At 34.7% G+C, this 17,153-nt stretch overlaps 2 protein-coding genes across 2 annotated transcripts; both read right to left on the bottom strand.

Moving 5' to 3' along the window:
- Nucleotides 1–2,053: 2,053 nt before the first annotated feature.
- LOC110777642 (rac-like GTP-binding protein RHO1) lies at nt 2,054–5,952 on the bottom strand. Its single transcript, XM_021982234.2, has 8 exons — nt 5,797–5,952; nt 5,224–5,493; nt 3,818–3,905; nt 3,615–3,724; nt 3,460–3,523; nt 2,822–2,886; nt 2,661–2,726; nt 2,054–2,573 (listed from the first exon to the last, which is right to left on the bottom strand). The coding sequence occupies exons 2-8, from the start codon at nt 5,320–5,322 to the stop codon at nt 2,472–2,474; spliced, it is 594 nt and encodes a 197-aa protein (XP_021837926.1). The 5' UTR covers nt 5,323–5,493; nt 5,797–5,952; the 3' UTR covers nt 2,054–2,471.
- A 1,671-nt stretch (nt 5,953–7,623) lies between these two features.
- Nucleotides 7,624–12,542, bottom strand: LOC110777640 (3-dehydroquinate synthase, chloroplastic). Its single transcript, XM_021982232.2, has 8 exons — nt 12,053–12,542; nt 10,772–10,922; nt 10,520–10,687; nt 10,201–10,427; nt 9,167–9,290; nt 8,640–8,702; nt 8,414–8,557; nt 7,624–8,056 (listed from the first exon to the last, which is right to left on the bottom strand). Exons 1-8 carry the CDS (start codon nt 12,415–12,417, stop codon nt 7,925–7,927), a joined length of 1,374 nt encoding a protein of 457 aa, XP_021837924.1. The 5' UTR covers nt 12,418–12,542; the 3' UTR covers nt 7,624–7,924.
- Between the last annotated feature and the right edge of the window lie 4,611 nt (nt 12,543–17,153).

Genomic DNA, 17,153 nt, shown 5'->3' with positions numbered 1-17,153 from the left:
GTCTTGAAGCTCCTTTTAGAATCCTCTTCATAGCCATCTGCTGATATCTCGATATTTTTTTATCAGTTTTCAGTATGGTAGAAGTTTGAGTTTTTGCCTTTTTGGGTAAGGAGTTATACTTCTTAAAATGTAGATGTTTTCATGTCCTTTAAATAACAAGGTAGAAGAATATATAGGACGGTATTGAAAATTGGACAGAAAGCTGAAAGGCATAGATGCCCGAATGAAATTATGCTACTATTATTCAGGGAATCGACCGCCTTTCCAAATTGCTAGATGAGCACCACCAATTAGTTTAACATATTAAAAAGGCAACATGAAAAGTGTGTAACCAAGTTGAGTTTGTACGTTCAGATCAAAAGTTTATCCCTTTGTTATAGTTTTGTGGGGAGATCAATATGCTCCCATTTTAAACGTGCATAGGAAAGTGGTTTGTTTGGATTGCTTCGGATCAGTTAGTCAGTTTGATCATCTTCAGTTCAAAGCTAGGATGTTATATGTTCATATTCCAGTTTATTATCATACTCGAATATATTATCTCTTGTCTCGTAATTGTTGTGAAATCAAAGGGGAAGCAGCAAATTTTATAAATTCAGAAACGTCTCTGCATCTTAGATGCTGGACTAGCTGTAAATGAAACACAAAGTTGGATTCTTTGTATAGTTGGACAAAACAACTGAGCTATCTACACTTTGTACTCATTGTACAATCACAACAACGCATACAAGATTAGCTGACCATTCTTTCTTTTTTGCTGTTTAAAATTCAAGTCATTCTCATACTGTCACACACTCACACCTCACACTTCTAAGATATAAAGTTATTTGTTCATGCCACGACTGATTCGGTTAAATTGAGGCCGACGTTAGACAGCCAGTTTCAACAGAATGAATTCATTTTGATCATACTTTAAACTAGTTCGTTCTACATTAAACTTGTTTGCTGCGCCAAAGAATTGTTGTTTTCTTCTTCTCATACCGTTTATATTTGTACAAGGTTTTGATATGAATTTTGGAGGTAAAATGGAAGGTGATTATAGAATTAGAGTTCGATACATATGGCCCCTTGATTGGGGCCTTGACTCCCTTTAGAGTAGATAACATTATCTCCCATACGTGGCTATGTGCAATCCATTAGCAGCGTTTTGGATTGGGGGAAAGGGGATTGTTGATGGTTTGAGCGTAGAGCTATCAAAAATACTGGATTTTGAACAAAATTTTATGACTTGTATCCTGATTTTATACAAACCCCAACAACCCTAATCTAATGGGTCAAAATCCGACCAAACCGTTTTGACCCGATCGATTAAAAATCGTCGTATTTATAGTATTAAATTGAGATTATGACTAATTGCAAGCATAATAAACGTGTTATTATTACTATGTTGGATTTAATATGATTCAGGTTTGCCTAATATATTGTTTTATGGTTGAATTTTTAGCCAGTTTACTATTCTGGTAATGGAAAGCTTGCTTACGTTTCCTGTTTTTACCTTGTTTCCACCGCACAAGAAACATTAGGCAGTCGACCTTTCAGACCATCGTTCTAAGCTTCTAAACATGACACTACCAAACATCCATATGAGACCTTCTGAGTATATATGGTAAAGGCAGGAATCGCAGGACCAAGTTGGTCGTTCAAAGATTAATCAATCATTTTGAAATACTTATCACAATTGTTTGCTTGAAAACACATCATTTTTTTACTACCATACTTTGATTAATATGTACTAAAATCAGATATAGAATATGCTCAATTCCAGAAAATCCGCAAGGAAGAACGTGGGCGGCTCATGGAACAAACCAACATAATCAAACATTCCAGAAACTGCTAAATATTCTACATCAACAATCTATCTAATCATGTCAAACACAAAGTATCATGATCACCTTCTTAAAATATTCATATTTTTGCAAACTCAACCAACTTAAAAGTTGGTTAGATGGAGGCAGACTCTTCAAATAAGATTCCCAAAAGGCCAACTATTACTACATCAATTGTTTGGGCAACAATTGAATCAATAACTAATTAGAAGAAGGCCAGAATAGAACAATAGTATCAAAAAGAGCGACATATTTAACTTTTCACTACAAAAACCAAAAAGAAACATAAAAAATGTAGCCAGAGGCAATTATCTTCAAAACAAGTAGTTGTGAAGAAATGAATTTAACTGCTCTGCTAGGTTAAGGGGATAAAATTGGGTCCTTTCCTAAACTGGTACCTTATATTTAATACATAAAGACTTAACCAAAACCACGAATTAGATGGTGGGGTTGGGTAACCAAATGTAATGCCAGAAAGCAACTCACAAGAGAACCTAAAGTACAATCAATCAGTAAGAAATCATACGCTAAAAAAAGGCCTGCCTGCCTGCTTCCTCAAAAGCTTGATTTTGTGAAAGAAAAAAGTTGCACGCGTGACGGAATGCTCCAACTAGGGCTGGCTTGTTTCTCTTTACAACTTTGTCACAATTACAATATGGAGCAAGCCTTCTGTGCCTTTGACTTCTTTTTCTTTGTCTTTGGTGGTTGAAGAACAACCTTAATGGCTGCATCAAAAACTGCCTTCACATTCTGCATATTTAAGTATTTAATTAGTTGGCATATTTAAGTTCACAAGTTGTAACTGTAAATCTCTCAGACTGACAATCAATAACCCACCTGCTGTGTTTTTGAACTACATTCGATGTAAGCAGGAGCACCAATCAGCTTCCTCAATTCCTCACCCTGAACAGAACAATATAGAAATACTTTGGTCCACATGATTTTTAACAAATTACAGAACTGGGAAAAATATGCAGGATACCAGTTTTTTTTTTTACCTGAGCTGTAGTAATTGGAACAGCGCCAGGGTGGTCTATGAAAAACTGCTTGTCATCCCGAAGATCTAATGTCATGCAATCAAAGCAAGATTAACTTCAATATCAAAAATATGATTACAAAAACAGAAATCCAAGCTTGCAAAATAAACAAAACACAGGTTCCAGCTACTAGACAGCACTCAACCAACCAGATATCAAAAATGCCATATATGCCCTGATAAAATATAGCTAGCTTTTCTAGGGTAATCAGAACTTCTGAATACAAATCTTCTTTGCTCGAGAAATGCCAGTATCTCGGAAACATGATGGAAATGTGGATAATCGAACTGTGCCATATTATTCCACAATGCTTCTACTTAAATATAGTCAAACAATGTTAAAAACATCTGTCTCAAATTTTGTAGATAGATCAGATCCCAAAAAAAACTAGCAGGCAATTCATGAACAAACAGAAAAGAGAAATAGCAATCAAAAGGAAAGCAAAGCGCTTTCCAATTTTTTTTTCTAAAACCATTCCTCGAGTCAATGATTTAACAAACTGCAACCAGTTGCATGTACATATATGTGAAGTGCTACCAATTAACAGAAATAAGACTGAAACGCAAAATTGAAACAAAAGAGACAAGTATGATCCTGACCGAGCTTTGTTCCAACAAGAACAATGGGGACACCAGGAGCATAATGCTTCAACTCGGGAATCCACTGTAAATTATGTGGCAACAACAGCTCATTAGCACACGCCAAGGGTCTTATCCACAAAATGTTTCCTTGTAAGTATCTAAACATTGTTTACCTTCTTAGACACATTTTCATAACTAGCCTTGCTAATGAGGGAGAAAGCAAGAATGAAAACATCTGCACCACGATAACTCAAAGGTCTTAATCTGTTGTAGTCCTCTTGTCCTGTAGAACAAATAACACAGAATTGAATTCCTTGAACAAAGAGGGCAATTTCGATTTCAACTAAAGGAGAAGACAAGCAAAAATAAGGCCTACCTGCAGTATCCCATAACCCCAGGTTAACTGTTGCCCCGTTAACGACGACATTTGCACTGAAGTTGTCGAAGACAGTGGGCACATAATCCTGTTTCCACCATACAAACAAATTTAGAGGGGGGTAAAAGGAACAGAAGGATAGGACCAACAGTTCAAGAAAACTTAGCTCAATATCAATTTCACAACTAGACTCCTTGAATTCTATTTCAGTGGATGTTACTTCTTAGACTGTACTGAAATGCCAAACTCATTGGGAGTACCTGATATGGATAAGTCATGTTTTTCTATGCTATCTGAGATTTTTCATGAATCATATTCGTTTTTGTTCTTAGATACATGTTTGACATGGTATGCCAAGGAAATTCAGACCGTCATAGTAACACTGTAACAGAGTACTTTGGTTCCAAAAGAAGAAAAAACTATTCAGATGACAAGAAAGAAGAGTTATGGGCCCCATAGTAACTTAAAATTACATAAATGCCCCAACAGACTCATTGTTGGCTCACTAACGGTTAGATGGAAAGACAAAGTCATTTTAAAACATCTCAATAGATACCTTAGAAATAGTGTCTTAGCTAAAGAAGTCCTACAGAGGGACCAATAATCCAAGGAATTGGACAGGACATATCAAACTCAATGTTATTAGAATGTTATTGCGAGAAAGAAATAGCCACCACAAACTGAATTACTTAAAATAGAGGAAGAAAAACAACTGTCACATTTATGAGTAACTAATACATGTCCAATTTTGCAAGGAACACGAAAAAAAGATCACTGACATAATAATACGCCATGATATGTACCGTTTGGCGATGTAGTAAAAACCAAATAACCATGAATTAGAGACAAATTCAATTACGAAACTAGAATCTGGTCTTCAATTAAGAAACCAACACAATACAGCTAGTGGAAGAGACGAATTCAATAACAAAACTAGAAATCTGAACTTCAAATGAGGTGCCAATACGAATAAAAATCACGTAAGAGGAACTAACAAATAGCTATCCTAAGCTTAAATGCTTGAATAACATCCTCCGTGAACAGTCCTTATCCTAAATTAAAAATGATCAACCATACTAGTCGAGATTAAAACTTGTAAATCATCCAAAAATAAACAAGTAACTCGATCCTCAAGCCAACAAAATGCCTGCATATTCGCTACCACTGCATTTAATTGTTTTGCAGCGGCACCAAATTTCAATAAGAACTAGAAATTCAATCACCAACCAATGTTTTTTTTCAAGCCGGGATTAAACCAAGGAATTCAATAAAACAATGTCATATCCACAATTCAGACAATAGTAAAAGCGATGTCAAATCACACAAAAAAAAAGACAAATAAATAAACAACAAATTCCGCGAAATTGAAACAAAATTCCGAGAGAGAGAGAGAGAGATAAACAGACCGTAGGGAAGGTGTTGCTGGTGTAGGAAATCAACAAGCAAGTTTTACCAACGGCACCATCACCAACTGTAACACATTTTATGAACCTCGAAGCACTCATTTTTGTTCTACAATCACGATCTCCTCTTCAAACAACAACCCCCTCTCTATTTTTCCCTTTTGATCAACAAAAAACGAACAAACAACAAAACTTTTTTGTCTCCAAATTCAAAAAAAAAAATTGTAATAAAAATCAAAATCGCTCCTCAATTACAACAAGACATGAGAGAACCTGTAAAAGAAGAAATTGAAAGGCGATCACAACATCAAACATGGCGCAAAAAGGAAGAGAAACCCTAGAAAATGGAGCCCTGATAAGAGGAGAGGAGAGGAGAGGAGAGGAGAGGAGAAGGAAATGTGGATGATAATGAGAAGAGTATGAGAAAATGACGAAAAATGTAACCCTAATGGAAATAGATCTGGTATAAAAGATTAAAGGGAGAAGAAATTGGGGGAAGAAGAATGAGCAGAGGAGAGGAGAGAGAAAAAGAGAGAGAGAGAGAGAAGAGGTAAAAGAGGAAAGGAGAGGAGTTACCTGAGAACCGGGAAACAATGCCGTTGAAGCGTTCTCTGAACTAATTATTTGTGTTTTGTGGGTGATTGCCTTCCTCTTCCTACGTATTTTACGCTTTACTGCCCACGCCTTTTCCCTCTTTCTTCTTCTAACATAACTACCGTAAGGTGCCAAAATTCGATCATTCGTTTCGGTTTTTCCTTTTTATTATTAAAATTAAAGACATTATTTATTCCATTTTAATATACTTCCTCCGTCCCTTAATACTCGCACCACTTTTTGTTTCGGGTCGTCCCTCAATACTTACACCGCTTCTATAAATGAATTTTTTTGCCAATATTATATAATTTCTCGCACTTACCTACTAATCCACCTACACTCCTACTCCCTACAGAAAATCATTTAAAAATTCACATCATCTACTCACCACTCCCTACTCCTTACACATTTCCCACTAACTATATTAAAAAAAAAATATCTCACTATCAACTAACACTCATTCAATTAATAAGTCAACTCAAATGCCTTAAACTCCGCACGGGTCAAATCGATGCGAGTATTAAGGGACAGAGGGAGTAAATTCTAATTGTGCGTATAAGGAGGATATTTATTCGAAAATTCAGATCAAATCATTTTTATCACGTCTAACAACTACTAGTAAAATTAAACTATGCGTTAACTAATAACTTCAAAGTAGTATCATTACATGCAAATGATGTACTAAATTCATGTAATAAGAATTTTAATAAAAGTTAACCCAATACATGTAAAAAAGTTATCTACTTTTTAGTTATAATTTTTTCATTTTAATCAAAAAATATTCCTTCAAATTAAATCGATCACTAGTATTATTATACAGGTAACGTTTTAACCGTTTGAAAATGTTATATCCATCAACTTTTTTCCCATAATATAAAAGTTAATCAAACAAATTAAAGTTATAAAAAATTGGGTAAAATTTATACTGAAATACAATTTATTTTATATCTTATACGTGCAACACCTTCCTTTTGTAAATTATGAAGTTTGTGGATGCATTGACTTTTATTTGGTAGTAGGTGATGTATTGACTTTCAAAATTACATCTATAAGTAGTGAGACATTATTTTATTTTAATTTCTTTTTGAGGGAAGAAAGTATTTAAATTGATAGTCCATGTATCAAGTTGGGATTTATCAAGTGGGATGGGTAGTGGGTTTGAATCCAATACTCTCTCTAGTCTCTATAGAATGAGAACAAAAATACGCAAAAACTTGAAACTTGAGTCAGAGGTTGTAAAAATGTGCAGCTCAAGCTCAAGCTCAAGCTCAAGCTCAAGTACAATGGGTTGACAAGTTGTATCGTCCTAATAAATGAATGCCATCCCTGACCCTAGTACGCTAGTAAGAGTCGCAACTTGGAAATCACGAGTTTGAAAATAAGACCTTGATTAGGTGAAGAACTATGAGAGTAAGAGGGGGGACCATATAGGCATATAGCTAGCTTCGTGAAGTTAGTTTGATATCAAGTTATAACTCTGTAATTTATATTGGTAAAGAAGAAAAGTATGTCATGAAACTGTCTATCATCAATACTCCCATTACCATACGTATGGTTTAAGATTTTGAGCAATTAATTTATTTTGGTGTAATAATAAAAGACATGGTCCTACTTTTATCTTTCCTGTATTATAGCTTTGCTGCATTTCTTACATGTCCTTGCAAAATACAACTATGACTAAAAAAGTCAATGCACATAAACGAGAATAAGGCCAATCATCTCTATGCATAACATATTAATATTGCCAATTGCCAATTGCCAATTGCCAAAGACGATTTTCAAATGAGGGAGATTCGGGGAAAATGGAGATACAACAACATCGGTGAATTTTATTAAACCTTAAGTGTATACGGACAAGGAAGATTCCCGTAAGATTAGGGAAAATGCTTATACAAAAACTTCTACTCGATAATAAATACATCATTAATCTATCAGGTACTTCATCTTAGAACATACAAACTATCTTAGAAACAAAACAAAACAAAACAAAACAACAACTCTCATACAGTTCAGGAGTAGCGGTATGATTTGTTTGACCAATATTGACCATCCAATGTTTACAAAAAGAATAGTGAGTAAGTACTAAGTAGGTATATACTTATATCAGGAATCAGGATTTGGAAAAGGCGCGCAGTGTTTCTTCAAGGGCTTCTTTGTCATAATCTGAGGTGAATACACAATTTCCAAGAGGACCTTTCAGGAGGATGAGCCTCAGCACACCATCAGCTACCTTCTTATCAACCTGCCAGTTAACATGAAAATATGTTTATGACAGGCAAATAATTTCTACTTTTTCTGTCTTGTAGGGAAGGAGTAGTGTTAGAATCCTCTTCATTTCTTTTAGGAAATCGAGAGGATTCTCACTCGAGTTGTCACATTGTCCAAATCTCTCATAATTTCTATCATCTCTCCATCACTTGATTTACAGTCTCAACATTCAAAATACCAGAGAGTGGTGGATAGCTCAGTTGGTTAGAACTTCCATCCCGGTTCCAGGTGATTCTGGGATCGATTCTCATCCCCGCCCTTGTGGCTCATTTGCACCAAAAAAAACATTCAAAATACCAAAAACAGTACGTATAATCTTTTCTAAGCTTACCGACATAATAGACTTGAACATTTCGACAGTCATGCTTTCAGGAGGTGCAATCGGTAGTCTAGCCTTTTTCAAGATGTTATGAACACGCCCCACTAATGATTCATCTATCCAACCAAGACGGTGTGACATGTCGACAGCCATGACCTGAACATCAAAAATCCCTATCAGCATAAAGATGATAAGCACGTAAGAAACAGTATGGTTGAGGTTGAAACAGAAGACATACCATCCCAACTCCAACCGCTTCTCCATGAAGCCAGTGGCCATAGCCAAATCCAGTTTCTATTGCCTGCAAAAGGAATGCACAACAACCAATCTGATCAACAACAAAGAGATGTTTCTCGCACATAAGAAAAAGTAACTTTCCAAGCAAAAAACATGTGGTCCAGCACATTATGGTTACCGGGGAGTGTGGATACAAACTCTATAGAGTTGATTAAATATTGACTGTAAGATAAACTGAGTTAGCCTAACAGCTATACAGTACTTGCAACTTGCAAGTGTTGAAATTGAGCTTAGGGTTTCAAGATTATGTATGTAACCTAATTACTTCAATATAATTCACATATTGTTCAATTCAACAACTGCATCCTGTTATAGATATTAACTTCTTAAAGGCATAGTTATGATATAAGAAACTTCACAGTGCCTGGTATTCCCTCAAAATTTTCTTTTCCAAGGTCTGAACAACTTGGTAAGACAAATTTCAGTAAACAAATTTTGGAAAAGATATCTTAGTAATGTAGAACTCACATGTCCAAATGTGTGACCCAAGTTCAATGTTGCTCGGAGTCCACTTTCCTTCTCATCTAAAGATACAACCTCGGCCTTGTTTTCACAAGAGTGCTTAATAGCATATGCAAAGGCAGCAGCATCCCTGCAAATCAAGCAAATAGACAAGACCTTTTAGTCAACCATAATTGATGAGATGCTCAAAGTTCCAGAATACCCAATTAGCCGTCACCTATTATCATAAGAAAAGCTACATAAATTGAACTAGGGTAATACTTTGTACATCCAAGGCATTAACATTCAAACTATGTCAAACAGGCCAATTCATCACATAGCAAAGTATTTGGAATGTGCCACACCCTTGAGCACAACAAATGATCTATTTGCACGCTACTCGCTTAAATAGATAAATCTATCCTTGGGAAACAATTTTAAAAAGCACACATTATGCATCGCCAAGTAGAGATCCTTACAATACAACCATTCAGACACCTTGGGCCTAAATGGATGGGAGTACTCCTAACTTTGACAATGCAACATTATACTTTTTAAGCAGACTAATGCCTTTCTTCACCTTGAAACAATAAAATCCGCTAAAATTAAGTTCAGACAAGGGCCAAATGACCAATTAGTTTTAAAAAGCTCGGATAAGAGGAGGTGAAAAGAATGAAGCATAAGCAAGTAAACTAAAGCAATCGCTTTGTAGTTTACTCATTACACATTACTAATATATGATAGCCAATTTTATGTAGTAACTACATCTGGATTAGAGCCAATTGACCAAGCTAAGTGCACTGTCTTTCTCTGACCTACTCCAAACACCATATTGAGTTGTATAACATATTAACATGTACAACACACAGTTCTGATTTCATGTTGGAAAAGCAAAGACAAATCCCAACATTGTTTGAAGTCTTTAAATGCAGATAATGCTGTTATTAAGTTAGTGTTGCCCCTAAGAAGTCATAACCAGCACTTCAATTAGGTGGGAAGGAAGATTTGCAAGTGGCGGGTAGGGGTGCTGGAAATAAAAATTAGACTATTGATTCAAATACCTTGCCATCAATGCATCCATATTTTTCTCTTGCCACTCAAAGAACTCAGCGTCCCTAATAAGCCCATATTTTATAACCTCAGCAAGCCCAGATGCCAGTTCTCTATCAGGCAGTGTGTTTAATGTGTTGGTGTCTATAAGTACACACTGAGGTTGGTAAAAAGCCCCAATCAAATTTTTTCCCAACGGATGGTTTATGCCAGTCTTTCCACCCACTGAAGAATCCACCTGAAAAAAGACAGATGTAATGAATTGACACACTTACAAATACATAGTGGTGTGGAAACATATTACAATGGAACCAAAGGTCAGAATCAAACCTGTGCCATAACGGTTGTTGGAATTTGAATGAAGTTAACTCCACGCAGGAAAGAAGCTGCAGCATATCCACACATATCGCCGATTACACCACCACCAAGGGCCACAAATGTGGACTTTCTGTCCAACCTTGACTCAATAGCTTTGTCAAAGACTTTCATCAGAGTATCCTACCACACCACAAAGAATGATATATCAAAAGACCAGGACAACTCTATCAAGCACATATATTTTTCATAGTCAAAGACACATACCATGTCCTTGTACTGCTCCCCATCAGGTAATATCACAGTTTCTACAGATACTTTCGGGTTATCTCTTGTTAAAGCATCAATAACTTTTTCCAGATACAAGGGTGCAACAGTGGTGTTCGTAACCACAAGAACCCTCTTTCCGTGCACATGCCTAACCAAATGATAACCCATTAACTAACTGAAATAATAGCAAAACCTTGAAACAAAGTGTGAATTAATGATCAATTTCATAGCTCACAGATACAAAAAGGGTACGATTTATAAAAAAAAGTTTCTCCCTAAGCCTGTAAGTCAAACATAATTCAAGTGTTTGGGGAATTACATATAAAAGATTAAAAGACATACTTATAAATTAGGTAAATTCTCATTGTGGTGTCCTAAGATAAACTGAAAATTTACTATGGTAGCATGTATTGTTCATATTTTCACTTCAGCAACTTGATGTCAAAAAATTGGTGTCCATTTAATGACCTAACCTAAAAACATAGAGCTGTTAAAATGATATTCTGTAGGGGCATTGTGATCATGAGGTGTATTTGATAGGGGAGAATAATGCCTTGAATGATGGTGATATCCTATGTTTAACCTGTGGCACTTCAAATATGGTGGTCTTATATACCTATTGTGGTACATTTGATAAGTATAGGTGTGGAATGAGCGAAATGTTGTACCTCTAAGGTAGTTGACGAATTGTCATTCTAACAAAGAGCTTAATGCTGCTAAAGTTCAGTCACTAAAGTAAAACTATTTAATGAGAATATGAGTATATGATAACAAGCCATCACAGTGTAATTTCATCATTCCTTGGAGAAACAAACTGAAATTTATTCTATCAATTATGTATTCCAAATGTTCGGAAACAACTACTCCGTATCAAACTGTCTCAATCCATCATGATAATTGATTCAGGCTTAAATATAACTGCATCAAATGTGTGTGTATGTACTGCGTACATCGCACCCTCCCCAATGGTGGATCATGTTCAGTGTGCATCATAGTCCACCATCTAAATTGGGCATCCTCCCTCCAAAGTCCGAAGGCTCTTATACTCATCCTAAATCGTGCTATAAATGAAAATACAAAAATATATTCTACAACTTCCCGAAAGATATCAAAATTTTCCGGGCATCAAACGAGAAGTAAATGTGACTATGATTTCAGGACAAATGAAGTACTACATAGCTCATAACGATGTCAAATTTGTTATTATAAAGAATCTAAAAAGTCTCTTGTTTCCTTCAAATTAGAATTCCAAACAATTTAGAATTAAGAGAGAGATACCTTTGAAGAAGATCGGGTTGGTCGAGAAGGCCGGCCCCGATATAAATTGGGTAACTCCGATCCCCTAAATTAACATCCACAATAGTAGGAACCCTAGAAGAGTTCGTCATATTACTAGAGCCACTACTACTCGGTGATTCGGTCGGGGTTATCTGAGTCGAACTCGCTCGAATCGCCGACCTAACCCGGACAGCACTCACTGCAAGGCGATTGGCGGACGAAAGATCCGCTGAGGAGCCCAATTTGACGGAGGACCCACCACCAACAAAGAGGTTTGAAGGAATAGTTGACTTTGAAATCGACGCTTTTGTAGAAGAGGGATTGAGAGAGAAGCAGAGGGACGAGGGGTGAGCTGAGGCCGCCATGAAAGTGGGAATTGGAGGAGAGAGAGGGGGGGAATTGGTTGGGTATCTCTTTCTCTCTCCTAATGTCGGAGGAAGAAGAAATAGAGCTGGAGAGGGGGGTTGGTGGAATGGTGGGAAATGGAATCACCCGCATTTTTTATTTTTATTTTATTTTTATTTTTATTTTTATTTTTACTTTTATTTTTATTATTGGATTTGTGGTGGCTTTGTAGGAAAGAGATGATCGGTAGGTGTGGACTGTGGAGCTTTTTTTTTTTCTCTTTTCCAATGGCGAGTGCTTGTTTTGGTTCACGTAAACATACACAGAGGGTGCGTTTTGTTCACCTTACAAAAATCAGTTTCGGTTCAGTTAAGTTTCTATAATAATAATAATAATAATAATAATCTAATATATACATATATAAAGGAGGCATATTTGCTGAAAGATTAGAGCGCCACCTAAGATTACTAATGGTTTCGGCCAATGAAAAATAAGATTTCTAATTTATTTTTGAATTAAAAAAACCAAGTGCCACGTAGATAATAATTAGGTGCCACGTAGATATTTTAATTAATTAATTATTAATATATACAACTCCATCGAAAATCAAACACTATAATAATTAAAAAATAATCGATTGTCGCGTAGATAATTAATTAGGTGCCACATAGATATTTTAATTAATTAATTAATTACTAATATATACAACTCCATCTAAAATCAAACACTCTAATAATTAAAAAATAAATCTAAAATAAAATTCATCCAAAATCAAACAATAATCTAAAATAAAATAAATAAAATTCAATTTAAAATCAAACATTAATCCAATGTTAGAGCGCCACGTAGAAAAATCTAATGGCTTCGGCCAATGGACGAATATTTGCTGAAATATTAGAGCGCCACACCGCCACCTAGGATTACTAATGGTTTCGGCCAATGGAAAATAATATTTCTAATTTATTTTTGAATTTAAAAATCAAGTGACACGTAGATAATTAATTAGGTGCCACGTAGATATTTTAATTAATTAATTAATTACTAATATATACAACTCCATCGAAAATAAAACACTCTAATAATTAAAAAATAATCGATTTCCACGTAGATAATTAATTAGGTGTCACTTAGATATTTTTAATTAATTAATTAATTAATTACTAATATATATACAACTCCGTCTAAAATCAAACACTCTAATAATTAAAAAATAAATCTAAATAAAATTCATCCAAAATCAAACAATAATCTAAAATAAATTAAATAAAATTCAATTTAAAATCAAATATTAATCCAATATTAGAGCGCCACATAGAAAATTCTAATGGTTTCGGCCAATGAAAAATAAGATTTCAAAATTAATTTTGAATTAAAAAAAACGAGTGTCACGTAAAGAAATTATTAACTTTCACGTAGATTTTTTTATTAATTATTTTTTAATATTACGCATATACAATTTCATCCAAAAACAAACACTTTCATAATAAAAAAAATCTAAAATGAAATCCAATGAAAAATAAAAAACTAATCTAATCTAATATATAAAAATGGTATATACATAGGATTTTTATTTAAACATAAAAATTTAATAGAATCCGTGCATCGCACGGGTTAAAATCTAGTAATATATAAAGGAGGCATATTTGCTTAAAGATTAGAGCGCCACCTAGAATTACTAATGGTTTCGGCCAATGAAAAATAAGATTTCTAATTTCTTTTTTAATTACAAAAATCAAGTGCCACGTAGATAATTAATTAGGTGCCATGTAGATATTTTAATTAATTAATTATTAATATATACAACTCCATCGAAAATCAAACACTCTAATAATTAAAAAATAATCGATTTCCACGTAGATAATTAATTAGGTGTCACGTAGATATTTTAATTAATTAATTACTAATATATACAACTCCGTCTAAAATCAAACACTCTAATAATTAAAAAATAAATCTAAAATAAAATTCATCCAAAATCAAACAATAATATAAAATAAAATACATAAAATTCAATTTAAATTCAAACATTAATCCAATATTCGAGCGCCACGTAGAAAAATCTAATGGCTTAATTCGGCCAATGGAGGAATATTTGCTGAAATATTAGAGCGCCACCTAGGATTACTAATGGTTTCGGCCAATGAAAAATAATATTTCTAATTTCTTTTTGAATTAAAAAATCAAGTGACACTTAGATAATTAATTAGGTGCCACGTAGATATTTAATTAATTAATTACTAATATATACAACTCCATCGAAAATCAAACACTCTAATAATTAAAAAATAATCGATTTCCACGTAGATAATTAATTAGGTGCCACGTATATATTTTAATTAATTAATTACTAATATATACAACTCCATCTAAAATCAAACACTCTAATAATTAAAAAATAAATCTAAAATAAAAATCATCCAAAATCAAACAATAATCTAAAATAAAATAAATAAAATTCAATTTAAAATCAAACATTAATCCAATATTAGAGCGCCACATAGAAAAAACTAATGGTTTCGGCCAATGAAAAATAGGATTTCAAAATTAATTTTGAATTAAAAAAGTCGAGTGCCACGTAAAGAAATGATTAACTGTCACGTAGATATTTTTTTATTAATTATTTATTAATATTACGCATATACAATTTCATCCAAAAATAAAAACTTTCATAATAAAAAAAATTTAAAATGAAATTCAATGCAAAATAAAAAAAACTAATCTAATCTAATATATAAAAGTGGTATATACATAGGATTTTTATTTAAACATAACAATTTAATAGAATCCGTGCATCGCACGGGCTAAAATCTAGTAATAATAATAAAGGAGGCATATTTGCTAAAATATTAGAGCGCCACCTAGGATTACTAATGGTTTCGGCCAATGAAAAATAAGATTTCTAATTTATTTTTGAATTAAAAAAATCGATTGCCATGTAGATAATTAATTAGGTGCCACGTAGATACTTTAATTAATTAATTACTAATATATACAACTCCATCTAAAATCAAACACTATAATAATTAAAAAAAATCTAAAATAAAATTCATTCAAAATCAAACACTAATCTAAAATAAAATAAATAAAATTCATTATCCAATATTAGAGCGCCATGTAGGGAATCTAAAGGTTTTGGCCAATGAAAAATAAGATTTCAAAATTAATTTGGAATTAAAAAAGTCGAGTGCCAACAAAGGCCCCTGGGTCCGATGGTATGCCTGCCCTCTTTTACAAAAAGTTCTGGAATGTTGTTGGTTGTGATGTTATCGATTATGTTCTTAATATTTTGAATAATGGGGCACCTGTTGAACAAATAAACAATACTCATATTGTGCTCATCCCCAAGAAAAAACAATGTCGATCCACTAAAGACTACCGGCCCATTAGCTTGTGTAATGTTTTGTATAAATTGGTATCAAAGGTGATTTCTAATAGGCTTAAGGTAGCACTCCCGAATGTGATAAGTGAATGTCAAAGTGCGTTCGTGCCGGGTCGATTAATAACTGACAATGTGCTTGTGGCATATGAGATGTTTATGAGGAAGAAAAATAAGGGGATGAAGGGGTTTATGGCAATGAAGTTGGATATGAGCAAAGCCTACGATAGAGTGGAATGGTCTTTTGTACGAGGAATGATGACCAAAATGGGTTTTGCGAATTCTTTTGTGGACTTGGTTATGAGATGCATTTCTACTGTGTCATACTCTATATTGTTTAATGGGTTCCCTACCACCTCTTTCAAGCCTAGTAGGGGCCTAAGGCAAGGCGATCATATCTCACCCTTTCTCTTCGTGATATGTGCAGAAGGCTTCTCTGAGTTACTAAGGGATGCGGAAAATCGTAAGCTTATTCACGGGGTCAAGATTGGCAGAAACGTCTCACCAATCTCTCACCTATTTTTCGCAGACGATACCCTCCTTTTTACTAGAGCTACTGATACGGAAGCAGAGGCTATTGTGGACATCTTAACCACCTATGAGATTGCCTCCGGACAAAAGATCAACTTAGAAAAATCGGAAGTTTCCTTTAGCTGGAACGTAAGCGAAGATATGCAGAAAATGCTTCAAATGAAGTTAAGTTTCATGGCCGTCAAGGAACACGAGAGATATCTTGGCCTTCCCACCTTTCTGGGAAGATCAAAGAAAGCAATTTTTCAAGTACTTCAAGATCGTGTCTGGAAGAAAATTAAGGGGTGGAAGGATAGATGTCTATCGAGAGCAAGACGAGAGGAACTCATAAAGTCCATAGCATAGGCAATTCCAACCTATGCAATGCAGTGTTTCAAGATTCCGGAGAGCGTTATTCGCAACATAATAGCTACCTGCCGAAACTTTTGGTGGGGCTCGAAGGGTGATGAGAAGAAGTTAGCCCTCATTAGCTGGGATCGTATGTGCCGTTCCAAGGAAAAAGGGGGAGTGGGTATGCGTGATCTTGGTGCCTTCAACTCTTCTCTCCTTGCAAAACAGTGTTGGAGATTAATATCAAACCCCACATCACTAGCAGCCACAATACTAAAAGGTAAGTACTTCCCAAGAACGAATTTGTGGGAAGCAAAAATACCCCAAAACGCTAGCTATACATGGCGTTCAATTCTGTCAGCCCGCAAATTGCTGGAAGAAGGCTCGAGGTGGATAGTTGGTAATGGACAAAGTATTCGGTTCTGGACAGACGCATGTGTACCCGGCATACCAGGAGGTCGTGTCTACTCTGCGCCCCCGAGAGATGAGACAACTGGCAGCACAGTCAGGGAATGGATA

The sequence above is a fragment of the Spinacia oleracea genome, chromosome 3, assembly GCF_020520425.1.
Source record: "Spinacia oleracea cultivar Varoflay chromosome 3, BTI_SOV_V1, whole genome shotgun sequence".
NCBI classification, from domain to species: Eukaryota; Viridiplantae; Streptophyta; class Magnoliopsida; order Caryophyllales; family Amaranthaceae; genus Spinacia; species Spinacia oleracea.
The sequence above is the reverse complement of the archived record's forward strand: the minus strand, read 5'-3'. Positions and strand labels throughout refer to the sequence as shown.

Bases quoted from the DNA above. Each gene is read 5' to 3' on its own strand.
- LOC110777640 (XM_021982232.2), bottom strand. From the start codon at position 12,417: ATGGCGGCCTCAGCTCACCCCTCGTCCCTCTGCTTCTCTCTCAATCCC. The intron at 10,688-10,771 runs GTATGTGTCTTT...GTGGTGTGGTAG, and splicing joins GGGAGCAGTACAAGGACATG to GATACTCTGATGAAAGTCTT. The intron at 9,291-10,200 runs GTATTTGAATCA...CTTGATTTGCAG, and splicing joins ATGGATGCATTGATGGCAAG to GGATGCTGCTGCCTTTGCAT.
- LOC110777642 (XM_021982234.2), bottom strand. From the start codon at position 5,322: ATGAGTGCTTCGAGGTTCATAAAATGTGTTACAGTTGGTGATGGTGCC. The intron at 3,725-3,817 runs GTAGGCCTTATT...TTTGTTCTACAG, and splicing joins GGGGTTATGGGATACTGCAG to GACAAGAGGACTACAACAGA. The intron at 2,574-2,660 runs GTGGGTTATTGA...TTAAATATGCAG, and splicing joins GTAGTTCAAAAACACAGCAG to AATGTGAAGGCAGTTTTTGA.